The sequence below is a fragment of the Plasmodium gallinaceum genome (assembly GCF_900005855.1).
Source record: "Plasmodium gallinaceum strain 8A genome assembly, contig: PGAL8A_v1_71, whole genome shotgun sequence".
Classification (NCBI taxonomy): Eukaryota; Apicomplexa; class Aconoidasida; order Haemosporida; family Plasmodiidae; genus Plasmodium; species Plasmodium gallinaceum.
This window is the reverse complement of record NW_021628232.1, coordinates 33,990-48,334: the sequence shown is the minus strand read 5'-3', so window position 1 is coordinate 48,334 and position 14,345 is coordinate 33,990. Positions and strand designations below refer to the sequence as shown.

Below are 14,345 nucleotides of genomic sequence, written 5' to 3'. Positions count from 1 at the left end.
AAAATAAGGATTTTTATTAAAGTAAATAAATGCCTATTGAAATAAAAGAATGCTGAACGAAGTAGATTATAATTAAAGTTCACTCGTTCAAAGCAAATAAAAATATATATAAAAATACAAAAATCGTAGAGGCAACTTTACAAGCTCTTTATTAATTTGTTTGTTCAATACTCTAGCAAAGTGATCGAACACCCAATTAATAAATCAACAGGAAATTAATAAGTCAATTATTGAAATACTATGAATAATGTAGAATCATATTAAATATTAATTGAAAGGAAGTTGTATTAATAGATGTTCTTATAAAAGTTCATATTACATGACTAAATCTCCATTTGAGGAAATGGTTTAACCTCTAAAAGAATAATACAAAACACAAAAATGATTTATTATAGAACATAACATGATGATATATAAAAAAAATTATGTTTTTCTATGTTAAGAATTAGTAGTATATAATCATTTTTTTTAAATTTTTATATCGAACTAAAATGTATGTGAGAATAATTTATATAAGATAAAAAAGGGAAATTGGAATTTAAATATAATTAAGCAAAAATCAGTGGTTAAAAATAAAAATATTACATTGATATTATTTCATGTGAATTACCATAATATATAAAAAATCAGACAATACATTCTTGAGAAAATACAAAATTGTCAATAAATCTAATGAAATTTTAAACTTTAAGATGATATATATTACCTTTTGGGATGTAAATGTACATATAATGTATTTAAGAAAGTATGTACATTAAAGTGCGCATAATGAAACACATATAAAGGCAAATACTAAAAAGAAAATTAATAGCATGTATAAAAAAAAAAAATAAAATAATTACATATATATATTTTTTTTTTTTTGGGCGTATGATTATTACATGACACATGGTCATAAGTAATATTAAATTTTAAGTAAATAATAAATTGATAAAGAATATATAAATACAATAGTATGTTTTTAATATAATGAAATTTTTTAATATTTATTTATGATAACGATAATTACAAGATTTTAAATATGAAATAAATAAATTATTTATTTTATATTATATAGCATAAAATATATGAAGTATATAATTACCTATAAGTGATATTATAATAAATAAAATATATAAAAATTTCATCACATACCCTCTACAGGTTTGACTACTTAAATAATATAAACGTATTTGGATAGCTAATTAATAAATAAATTATATAAATTATATACATCTTTTATTCAATAATTCATCAATTTTTCTTTTCGACACTTTTGTAAGAATTTTGATAAAATAATTTGATAAACGTTATACAAAGTAATATTTACTAATTTTGTCATAGTACATAATAATTTTATAAAAAATAAAAAATATAAATATTTGAATGTTTAATTATCTTAATGCACATAAGATTTAACATGTGATGCTTACATAATAGACAACAAATATTTTATGTAAAATAAGAGGAATAACGTTATTAAAAACATTGTCTTTGGCATTTCAATTATCTCAAGTAGTATTTATGTAATAATTTATTTGCATTTTTATTTCAGGATATATTTTTTTTCTTTAAAGAAAATTATTTCTTTTTGTGAGATATAAATGAGTGTAGATATAAAAAAATGTGGATACTAACTTTATAAACTCGAAAAACTAGAATGTTTCAGTTTGCATGTGTTCTGATCTAAAATATGTATAACTTCATTTTGTATGTTTTTTATCTTTGCAAATAAAAAGTATTTAACATTTTAAAGTGGATCAACATGTAAAATGCTTAGAACACATATTTATTAACCAATTACATAGTCTTCTTAAGAAAAAAAAAAAAATATATATATATTTTATTATTATTATTAGTGAACAAAAATATTACTGAATAATAACTTTTAGATAAAGGTAATTTTTTAACTCTTAAAAATAAAATTATTAAATAGTATATCTGAAAGATTTTATATCTTTTTTTTTAAAGTTAAAATATTTTTTGCTTATACTAAAATTCTCATCATATACAGATATATGATTGAATTAAAGAAAAATTTAATTTTTTTTTAAATATAAATTCATTATTAAACTTACTAATAAATAATTTTATAATACATGTCGATATAAATATGTTCATATAAATGTCATACATAATATATTTTTGTCTTTTATTATACTTCTTAAGAATGTATTAAAAGCATAAAAACTAACAATCAGTTTATTAAAGAGTGGACATAAAAATGAATGTAAATTTTTTAAAAAAATATGACTCCAATCCTAACTATACAATATTAATTTAAATCTATTTATAAGAAAAAACACACATATATACAAAAAGAATAATGTATTTCAATGAAGATATAAAATAATAGAGAATATTTTCCATATTTTATAAAAAAAAGAGGGTATAATTTTTTTTACATTTGAATAAAATAATCTTAGGTATCTTCTTGCAAAAAAAAAATTACATAAGAAGTTTTTTAAATATTATTTTTAAATCTACTGTAGAATTTAAGATTTCATCAATGTTTAAAATTCATTTATTATTTTTTTTTTTTTTTTTTCCCCTTGTTTTTATCAAATGTGTAATCATTAAAAGTGTTATAGATATTATACTACCCTACGCAAGTGTAAACATAAAATACATGAAATTATTAGAATACAATGACTCATTAGAAAATGATATATTTCACTATGATCTTTAGAATTAAAAAAGTATTCCATATGACTTAAATAAACCAAATAGAGTGGTAAGGACAAGAAAACAAGAGAAAAAAAGAAAGTACTAATGAATTTATCTTTACATTTTGTTACTTTTTGTTTATTAACATTATTTTCGTTTGATATCTCTACTTTAGTTTCTGAAGGTTTTCGTATAATATGTGAATGAAAATTTGATTTCTGTGCCTTTGATTTTATAAGATCTTTCTCCATTTCATCTTGTTTATTATTTATTTCTTCTTTTTCGTATGCATCTAATAGATTTTCTGTGGATTCACTTTTTGACTTTTTAAGTATATTTTCTGATAGTGTTCTTTTAGTCTTTAAACGAAAAGCTCCTTCTGAGTTATTTCTAATGTTCCAAGATTCGAAAAAACTCTAAGAATGAAATAAATATTTAACATATATAAAAATTTTTTTTTTATATCAATAAAAATTTATTAAAAAGAAAATTATATAAAATAATAAAAAGATATAATTTAAGAATTTTATTATTATCTTACATTGTTAGAATATTGCAATATCAAAATTAAAAATGCAAACATTAAATATTTTATAAAAAAAAATAATGAATTCATTTTTTTCTCTTTTTATATAATTTGAAAGTAAGTGTATATTAAGTATTTATAAATTTTTTGATTGATAATATTTTAAGGATATTCTATGATATTGTAGATAATATTATTTCTTTTGTTCATTTTTTGTTTTTTCCTACTTAAAAAAATTTTTTTTAATAAAAATTAATTTTTATTTGTTACTTTTTTTTATTATATTTCTCTTATATAGTTTCATATACTTTTTATTATAACTAATATTAGTTTTTCAAAAAATAAAATTAAGTAATCAAAATTTTAAATGATTAAGAAGAAATAGTAAGTATTAAACGTGAAAACATATTTTAGATATGCTATAAAAAATTTAATTTTCAAATTTTATGAAATTTTTTTGTATTGACATAAATGAAATATAATTCATAAAATAATGTAAATGAACATTATATATTTAATATCATTAATTAAAAATTTTCTTTAACAATTTCTTTTAAGTGAAAAGAATATATTTTTGAAAAATCTTCATTCTTCTTTAAGAGAAAAAGGATATAATTAAAAAAATATTAAGAAAAATTTCATGACACTACAAATGTTAGTGGTTATAAATTACAATGAGAAACATAAAGCTGCAGTTATTTAACATTAATATAATAACTAAAAAAGAAAAAAACAAAGCAAAATAAAATAAAATAAAATACAGAATAATCAAATAATCATAAATTATAATTGTTGCAATAACATCAATTGATTTTCAATCGTAGTTATGAATAAATTTTGGATACAAAAAAATGGAGTTTTTTTTTTTATTCTTTATATTATTAATTAAAATATTATTTTTGATCATAATTATATAACAATACAAAATACGATGCCTAAAGAGCATATAAGAAAATTGAAATTAATTTTTACATGCATAAATTCTTTTTATAAATAGGTAATTATTTTATAATAAAGTGAGTACAAAAATTAAATAAAAGAGTAAAAATGATATAAATATAAGCATAAGAACAACATATTTTTTTATGATTAATTTATTACATAATACATAAATACTTAATAAAAAAAAAGAACAGAAATTCAAAATGTAAATAAAAATGAATGTAATTACAATACATGCTTTTATAATAACTTTAAAAAAAAGAAGATTCTAATTTTAAAAAAAAATTTATAAATCATATATTTTATAGTACATTTATTGATAAAAGCGTAATAGCAATTTTAATTTCAAATTAGAGATAATATGAAATTACAAGGTATTACATATATTTAATTATGATTAAAAATTTTATTTTATTTCAAAATTGAAAAATTTTCTATATTAGTATATAGAAAAAGTGATAATGCTCCAATAAATGAATGAAAATATTTATAGTTATTATATGTTAAATCTTAATGATTGCAATACGAATAATAAATATAAAAAAAAAATAAATAATTAATATGAGCAATTTAAAAAAAAAATATAATAGTAATAAAAGTATAATATATACATATATATATATAATGACATATAATTAATAGTAAATCTAATTAAAAATATATTGTTTCTAATAATCTATTCGTATAATTATAATAAAAAAAAAGAAAGAAGTTAATAAAAAAAAAATTATAGTATTCTTGTTATATTTATTATAAAAGAATAAATAAAAAATAATATTTTCTTCTATTAGAAAAGGAAAAATATATATACGAGAAATGATCATACATAATAAATACTTTTTAGTAACATGAAAATTTTTATTCAATTATACGTATGAAAATACTATGAATATTTATTATCACTCCTTGAACATATAACAGTAATATATAACAGCGTTATAACATCGATGTTATTTTAATATTAATAATTATTATAATTTTCTTTTTTTTTTTTACTCTCTCAATATAAATAAAAAATGAAAAAAAATAAATTGAATTATTATTTAAAAATATTTTTTCTTATCTTAGATATAACGTTAATTTCTTTTGTAATCTTCTAGTTACCTATATTAATTAATTAAAATGATATATAATTTATTAAAACAAATATTTTTTTAAAAAAATTCAGAAATGAAAATATTTAATCGCAAAAAGTTTATATGTATATAAATTTTACTTAATGTAAATAGATAATTATATATAATTTTTTAAATGAATGTATACGAAGTATTTTTTTGCATGTTGTATAACAGATTAACAATTTGTGTATAATTATATAAGTAATTAATTAAAAGAATATATCTTTTCAATGGGCTTTTGATTTTCATCATTTTTAATTAATAAAAAATACAAATATTTCCATGAAAAGATTAAAGTCAAACTTAAAATTTAGAACATAAATTATAAATAACATTTTATTACAAATATAAATTTGAATTTTGTTATTTTCTTTTTTTACTCCATTTTATCATAAAATATATATTAACTCATTAAAATGACAAATCAACATTTATATAGTAAATTCAGAGATTAAGTTTAATTTTTTAATTATCACAATTATACATACTTGAATATATAATATTAAAGGGATATAAAATGAACATTTAACACAACATAAAAAAAATAACTTTAGTAAAATATTACAGTATTTTTTTTCTTTTAAATATACCAATATAATTAACAATTCACTTTAAGTTATGAAAAAAAAAATGCAACTAAAGAAAAAAATTCATCATATAAAATAAACTTGAATAAATATACTAAAAAAATATAGGTAAAATTCTTGGGTACTTAAGTTTAAATACAATACAACGCTTTTAGTAATTTTTTAATTTACCCTTATTATAATTTATAATATAATGAGATTTTCATTTTTTTTTTTTTTTTTATAGTAACTATATACAAATAAAAAGTTTAATAAAAAATTTTGCTAAACATAAATATTTATTTTTATAATTTTTCACTAATATATATATATATATATATATGCATCAATAATTAAGGATTACTAACATTTTAAAGGATCTTAAGAATATTAATGTAAAAATAAGATATATTTGCACATATATTGCATATTAATGAATTAAGCCATAAAATATCTAAAAAGGATTCAATGGTTAATTTGCTAATTGTTTATTTAAAGAACTTTATAAAATTTTTTGTAGAAAAATGAATGGCATAAAATGATTTAAAGTAATTTTGCTTATTATAAATATATTTTTGTTATAAATAAACTTATAATTGATTTACATAACATGCAACAAATAGTTTTATTTCATATAATATTTATAATTATTTAAATAAAAATATGTTAATATTTTAACTATATATAACATATACTTACTTTATAAGACTCATTTATCCAATTTAACCAAATACTTTATTTTTATTAAAACTTATATTCATGTTATAAAATCCTTTAATAACACATAAAATATTTTTTTTGTCTATTAATTTATATTGCCACATAAAAAAAATAAATTCTCATAAAAATAATAATAATTGAAATTCATTTAAAAATAAAAAGAAAATTTATATTTTTATTTAACATGAATCACTCTTAACAAAAAATAAAAAATTAAAATTAAAATATAAATATAAACGAATGTATAGCATCAATGAAAAAAAAAAATTAAGCCTTTATTTTAATTTTTATAAATACTCTACAATAATTTTGACTAGTTAATATATTTGCTTATATATTTTAAATGAATAGGTTATTTATTATGTTACGTGACATATCTAATTTTGATTCTTAAAAAGATTAATAAAATTTTATTGACTATTGATATAAAAATATAATTTTCTTTTTAAATTATTTTTTTTAGGAATAAAGAAAAAAAAAAATTTTCTGTTTTCTTTAATATTTAATTAACGAATTTAGTAACGATTTACATTTATAGAAAATTGATTATAAATTTGTTACAGTTTAGTTATTTGTTTAAAAAAGATCTAAAGGGTTGGAGGTTAAAAATTAAAATTTTTTTTTCTTTCCTAATTTATTACTACTTCTAATCTATAGCCTTTTTTTCATAATTAATATATTTTCCTCCATTTTTTATTTTTTAAATTATACATACTAATCTTTAGAGGAACGAACTAAAACTCTTTAAATTATTCTTTATAATAAAAATAAGTTATTTTGCCTTGTAAAAATACAGTAATTATAAATGGAACCTGAAAAAAATCATAATCCATTTTCCACTTTAGGTGACGAACATAACAAAAATTCTTATGTTACAATACATTTAAATGATCAAGATAATTGTGCAGTTAATTTTACTAATTTGTGTACTCCAAATAATAATGAAATACCTATACAACAAAATGTTATTAGTAACAATTCACCAGAAAAAGGAGTATACATTCGAAATAACGGGGCAAGGGATTATATAGAATCTTTTTCATGCGGTATTGCTTTCTGTTCTGCTTTACTTTTCTTCGCCATAAGGGTAAGTTGAAATTTATTTATTTAAAATGTGAGTAACTTTTTTATTTAGATTTTTTATTTTTACTTAAATTAAATTTCTCTATATATTAGGGAAAATGTCTTTTTAAATAACTGTTATTTTATATTGCAGCATCTTTTTCTAGGTTGCTATCGTGGTTTGAGGAGATTAAAAAGAGAAAGATTCGATAACAACAATGGTAATTCAGAACAAAAGAGTCTTACATCAAACGTAAATAATGAGCAAGAACAATGAAAAAAGTAAAAGAAAAAAAAAATTTCAAAGGAGATAAATTAGAATATATAAGATTTAATAAATTCATATGGAAAAATGTATCTCTTATGTAGGAAAAATGAAAACATAAATATATGAAAAATATTAATGAGAAAATCACAGAGATATAAAAATTTTGTGGAAATTTAAATGAAATATTTGCTATTTTCATTAATATGTATGTAGTATTAGCACATATATTTTGTTTATTATTTCTTACAATGTAATGTACAGTTTCGGTCCCAGTATGATTTGTCCAAGAATTTTATGAAGAATTTTTTTTTTTTAATTTAATTTGTATGAATCTTTGATATAACATAAATAAAAAAGTATATGCATAAATACTACCTTTTTAANTATATATACATAAATATTTTTTAAAAAAATTTCCTTTTTCAATTACTTCTCACAAAAAAAAAAAAAATTATAAAATGCACAAAAAACTCAAAAAATTCTAGAATATTATCTTTAGATATTTAATAAAGACATAAACAACAAACGGCTATAATAATAAATTTATTAAACTGGAATTTTTATATTTTTATTGGGAATTCATTAATTTAAAATAAATTTATACTTATTATAATCTTAGACGATATAATATTGTGAGTAAAAATAATAAACATAAATATTTCATATCATTTGGAAGAATAACATTTCTCATATAATATCATGTTCCAATATTTATGCTATTGGACTATAAATAATATTATCGATACATTCTTAATTATATTTATTTAAATAAAATGAATAAAAATATTTTTATATGTATATATGAAAAAAGAAAATGGATACACAAAATATGTACTAAAATAAAAATACTTTTAGGATAATTACAGTAAAAAAAAAAAAATGTAGATATATTTTATTTTACTTCATTATATTTTTTTGATATTAATTTTTTTTTTTTTTTTCAAAAGGAATATGATAATATAAAGTATTTTTTTTATGAAATATTAAAAATTTAATGTTAAATATGATAGACCTAAAGAATTTCGTAAATTAACTAAAATAGTAACTATTGTAATTAATATTTAATATTAAATGACAAATTCATGTAATTTACTTAACATTCTATTTTAAATAAAACAAAACAAATAGAGTTTTCTCTACATGCTCTTTATTAATTTGTTCGTTAAATACCAGAAAAGAAAATTAATAAATCAATTCTTCATTATATTTAAACATAATTTGCCAATAAATAAATAATTAATTTATTAGACAAATAACAATTAAAAAAAATTAAAATATATAAATGAAAAGCAATATTATACAAAAAAAATATGTGTTTTCATAAATACTTTTATCTCGATAAATATAATTTTAGATAAATATTTAATTCATATTTTTGAATGCATTATATGTATTGTATTATTACTTTATTTTAATTAATACAAGAAATTTGTGCATTAAAATAAGGTAACAACTAATTTTATCAATAACTAATAAAAAGAAAATAGAAAAAAAATTTATAGTCCTTTGTATTCTAGTTTTATATAATTTATTCAAAAAAAAGAATTTTAACCTTTTTTAATATGTAATTTATTGTTTTCCTTTTCAATAGCTTTGCTGTAGTATTATTCAGAAAACAAATAAAGAAAGTATAGAATAGTCTCCATTGATTTTAATAAATGTAAAAAAAATTTATTTGTGCTTTAAGTGAGTATACTTTATATACTATGTTTACATAACTAGGCATTTATTTTATTATAGGTATTTATTTACTTTAATGAAAATTTATCTTTATTAAAAATTTAAATCACAATTTAAACTAATGATTAAATATAAAATACCTTAAAGTAAAATAGTAAATTCAATTTATAGTCATTAAAAGTCTTTTCAAAATGCATAAAAATTAAATATTAATATAAAATATATTCTTTTTTTTTCTTTTAAATTTTAAATGTAATTTTTAATAGTTTTAAAAATTAATTCTATTGACAAAATTTAACTAATCTCAAAAAAAAGTATTTCATTAACCAAAAAGAAATCCTTTCTTTTTTTTTTAAATTAAAATATTATGTAATTAACAAAAAAAATTTATAACAAAAAAAGAGCTTTTTTTTATCAGATATCTTTTTACTCAAGAAGTATGGATAGCTAACTTGTTATTATCTACATAATATATTATTATTTTATAAATAAATAACATCAATATATTTTATTAATCCATACCTAAGAAAATAGATAAAAGTATTGTGAATTAAAATTAAAAATAATATTTGAAAAATTATATTTATTAAAATTTTTATGTTTACATTTGTATAAAATGTTTATAATATGCTTTGTATACTCTATTTTTAAAAGCATAGATATTTTAAAATTAATTTTAAATACTTACCTTTAGACATTGCTTCTTAGGATAATAATTATATTCGTTATGAGTAATAAGTAATTCTCCACTTATTTTAAATAAATATTTTTGTACAGTATTTTATTAAAATAATTGAATTAGTTGTAGGTCTATTGACTGTACATTAAAATCCTTATATAGTATTTCAAAATAATCAAATTAATAAATAGAAGGTAGATATATATTTTTCCGGGTACATTTATTATAATATAACTTACTGTAAATAATTATACACTTGATTTATTAATTGACAATTCAAATACTCTTAGTATATTAAACAGTTCATTTAACAAGCATCATATAGATAAATTTATATATGTTTTCTTACTATAAAATCATTCATTATAGATAATATATATTTTTTATACAAATACTCTTTAGAGTAAAAATTAAAGAATTTATTTTCTATATAAATAAAATCCTAGAATAAATGTTAAAATTAGAATTTAACTAAGTTCAATATATTAAACGTTTATAATCATAAATATATATATATATATATTTTATAAAAACTATTATACGTTCTTAGAAACTTAAAAACGATATTTTTTCTAAAATTATAAGTAAAAGACACATACTAATTTTTATTCATTCATTTATGTATGTATATAAACACAATAAAATTTACATCTAAAAAATAAAATATTATTTTAATTTTTTTTTTATATGAATTTTTTATGCATATCTTAGTATATATTTATTTTTATGTATTTCTTTTCTCACTCATTTTTTTAAATGTAATATATGCATTAGAAAATGGTAATAAATCGACCATTACTATCACGTGAAAATTCAAAAAGTCAATAATGTTCTTTATAACTAGTTATAAGTCTATTACTGTTCTATTTATTGTGAATTAAAATTTTTTGCTAGATTAATAAAGAACGTGTGAGTGATTTATATTAATTTTAATTATTGTGGAAATATATATCTGCTATAAGTAAACTTTATACATATAATTTACACATGTCCTATAAATGATATTTGAATAAAAAAAGAATATATATTTTTATGTGTACGTGCTAAATATGAAAGAAATATATGCATATTTAAATCTATATGCTAAAAGTACAGGAAAAAAAAAAATATAATTATTTTTTTTATTTTTTTTGGATAATGCATTGTTTATTACCTATTTAACGATTTTACTAATATTTAACAAACAAATCAGTAGACAGAATCCAGAGAAAGCTTCACTTATTTTATTTTTATTAAATTAAAATATAAATCAAATTATTCACTTTTATTAATTAATATCAAATGTTAATTGCATTAGTTATTTATTATTGTTGTTAACCTAAACAATATTATATTTTGATATATTAGTTGTCTCTTCAATGACTTTGTTAGAGTATTGTTTTATTAAGTGGGTGTTCGGTGACTTTGCTAGAGTATTGAACAAACAATTATTAAAGAGCATGAAGAGTTACCTTTACGATTTTCGTGTATTTATATATACTTTTATATTCTCTGAACGAGCGATTCTTAATTATATGCTCTACTTAGTTCAGCTTTCTTTGATTTCAATAGGCATTTATTTACTTTAATAAAAATCCTTATTTTTATTAAAAATTTAAATCCTTATTGAACATTAATTATTAATTAATTGTAAATTACTAGTTTATTTGTTATGAGTGACAATCAGCAATTAATATGTATTGCCGTTGAATTAACAAACATAAACAATTATTGACAAATACAAAAAATTATATAAATATTAATTACATGAAAATTTTATTGTTATATGTATAAAATTTTCTTTTACAAAATTCATCACAAAAACATATTTCCTTCCCTCAAAAAAAATTTTTTTTTTTTTTTTTTTCGTTTATTTATTGATAACAAATCTTTTTCCAATTAATTTTTTTTTTTTTTTTTTATCAAATTTTTTCTGACCGTTTTGTACTTTTCTTTTAAAAAAAAAAAAGGTAAAAAACAAAAAAAAATTGATAATGAATATTTTTTCTGCATGTGTGCATGACCAACTTCATATTCATTATTTAACTAGTCCTATTATTTTCCAAAAAGATTAATAAAGCCTTTTATTAACCACAAAGTCACCGAACATCCAGTTAATAAATAATTGGTTAATACAATTCTGTATAAACAATACTATTCATCTTTTTGTATAATTTTAGACGAATAAATAGAATAAAAACATTTTAGTTTGTGCATGCTAATTCGCAAGGACAACCTGATATCATAAATGTCTTCTCTAAAATAGTTATTCAAAAAGCATGTAAACAAAAAACATATGTATATACATACTTGCACTTAAAGTGAGTGCACTTAAGAAAAAATAAATAAATAATAATTTTTTTTTTGTGTGGGTATTTACAATTAAAAAATAATATATATTATGATAATATTTTTTTTTATTACAAAAAAAAATTAGTTTTTTTTTTTTTTTTTTTTTTTGAAGGATAATGTGCAGACTACTATAGAATGTATATTTTTATTTTAAGCTAAAAGGTAATATTAAGGAAATTACATTTAGGAGTGTTGCTTATATTTAAAAAAAAAATAATTAACTAATAAGTTATATTTAATGTTTATTAATAAAAATAAAAATTTTATATTAAAATTAAGTAGAGTTTACACTACATTTTCCTTATTAATTTATTTTTTTGACACGAGATAAGCAATTTAACAGCCATTAATAAAGCAGAGCTATAAATAATTTCTTTTCCTTAGGAATATTATCTTATTTATAATAATTATAATCATTCTAATACTTCATGAATTGTTATTTGGATAATTTATGGTTCTATATCTCCAATATTCACACTATTCAAATTATTATAATATTATGTAATATCTATGTTAAATGTAAGATACTTTTATATTTTAAATATATTTACTTGTAATAACAATTTCTACATATAATATTAAAAAAATATAAATCATAAAAAACATACTTTTATTAAATTTATGATTATTTTTTAGAGAAAAATTAGTATTAAAATATTAAAAATGATAGTACTTATACACACTACTTTTTATTAATAACACGCCAAAGATTGTAACAAATAAAATTTAAAAAATAAAAATTCTTATTAAAATTCTCCTATAATATTTGCAAAGATGTCTTATAAAATTTAACCTTTTAAGAAAAAAGTTATATTAAGAAGGGACAACTGTTGAATTCATTTATGCTTTCTAATAATAGGTTTCATTAACCTTTTTGGTAATAAAAAGGACTAGGTATATGAAGAATATGTAATTGATCACGCACAAAAAAAAGAAAATATATATTTATTTTTTTTAAAAAGATTTAATGAAAGAGAGAAAATTGGTAAAATAAAAATCGGGAGTAAGATTTAGTAACAATAAAAATGAGATTTTAAACAGGTAAAAGATATTTACATATAAAAGAGTTCAATTTGCATAATATTTATATTTTTAATTTGTGAGAGAAAATTTTATGCATATTACCATAAAATATTCACGTAATTAATATTCATATAATTAAATTGCATTTATACTAATTGTTAATGTTTGTTAATTCAACAGCAATATGGTTAAATTGCTGAACATAACTCATAATGAAGACATAAATAATTTACATTTAATTAATAATCAGCATTCAATAAAGATTTAAAATTTTAATAAAAATAAAGATATTTATTAAAGTAAATAAATGCCTATTGGAATCAAAGAATGCTGAAAGAAGTAGATAATATAAATAGGGATCACTTGTTCAAAGCATATAAAAATATATATAAATACATCAAAATCGTAGAGAAAACTCTACATGCTCACTATTAATTTGTTTGTACAATTCTCTAGCTAAGTCACCGAACACCCAGTTAATAAATCAATACTACATAAATGAGTTACCTAAACTTCATAAGTAAAATGAAAAAAAAAAAATTATGCTATATATATATAAAACCAAAAATAAAAAAGAAAATAAGCACATCGTAATAACAATCAAATTATCAAATAATTATATAAAGGCGAAAAAAAAAAAAAAAAAAAAAAATAATTTTTTTTTATATTTATTTAGAGGATTATAATAATATATATGCAAAAAGTTATTTTTTAATTGTTTTATCTTTATTTATTGATATTTTATTTATCAAAATAAAAATGCATTCTCTTGAATTTTATAAGA

The 14,345-nt window shown here is 17.5% G+C and overlaps 2 protein-coding genes across 2 annotated transcripts, besides 3 other annotated features; one reads left to right on the top strand and one right to left on the bottom strand.

Moving 5' to 3' along the window:
- Positions 1–208: part of a repeat region that runs on past the window's edge.
- A 2,365-nt stretch (positions 209–2,573) lies between these two features.
- On the bottom strand, positions 2,574–3,262 carry PGAL8A_00188200 (conserved Plasmodium protein, unknown function; the record flags this gene model as incomplete). Its single annotated transcript, XM_028670565.1, has 2 exons — positions 2,574–3,062; positions 3,188–3,262. 2 exons carry the CDS (start codon positions 3,260–3,262, stop codon positions 2,574–2,576), a joined length of 564 nt encoding a protein of 187 aa, XP_028527305.1.
- A 4,061-nt stretch (positions 3,263–7,323) lies between these two features.
- On the top strand, positions 7,324–7,857 carry PGAL8A_00188100 (hypothetical protein; the record flags this gene model as incomplete). Its single annotated transcript, XM_028670564.1, has 2 exons — positions 7,324–7,605; positions 7,735–7,857. 2 exons carry the CDS (start codon positions 7,324–7,326, stop codon positions 7,855–7,857), a joined length of 405 nt encoding a protein of 134 aa, XP_028527304.1.
- A 3,725-nt stretch (positions 7,858–11,582) lies between these two features.
- Positions 11,583–12,282: a repeat region.
- Positions 12,283–13,630: 1,348 nt separating this feature from the next.
- Positions 13,631–14,050: a repeat region.
- Positions 14,051–14,345: the final 295 nt, after the last annotated feature.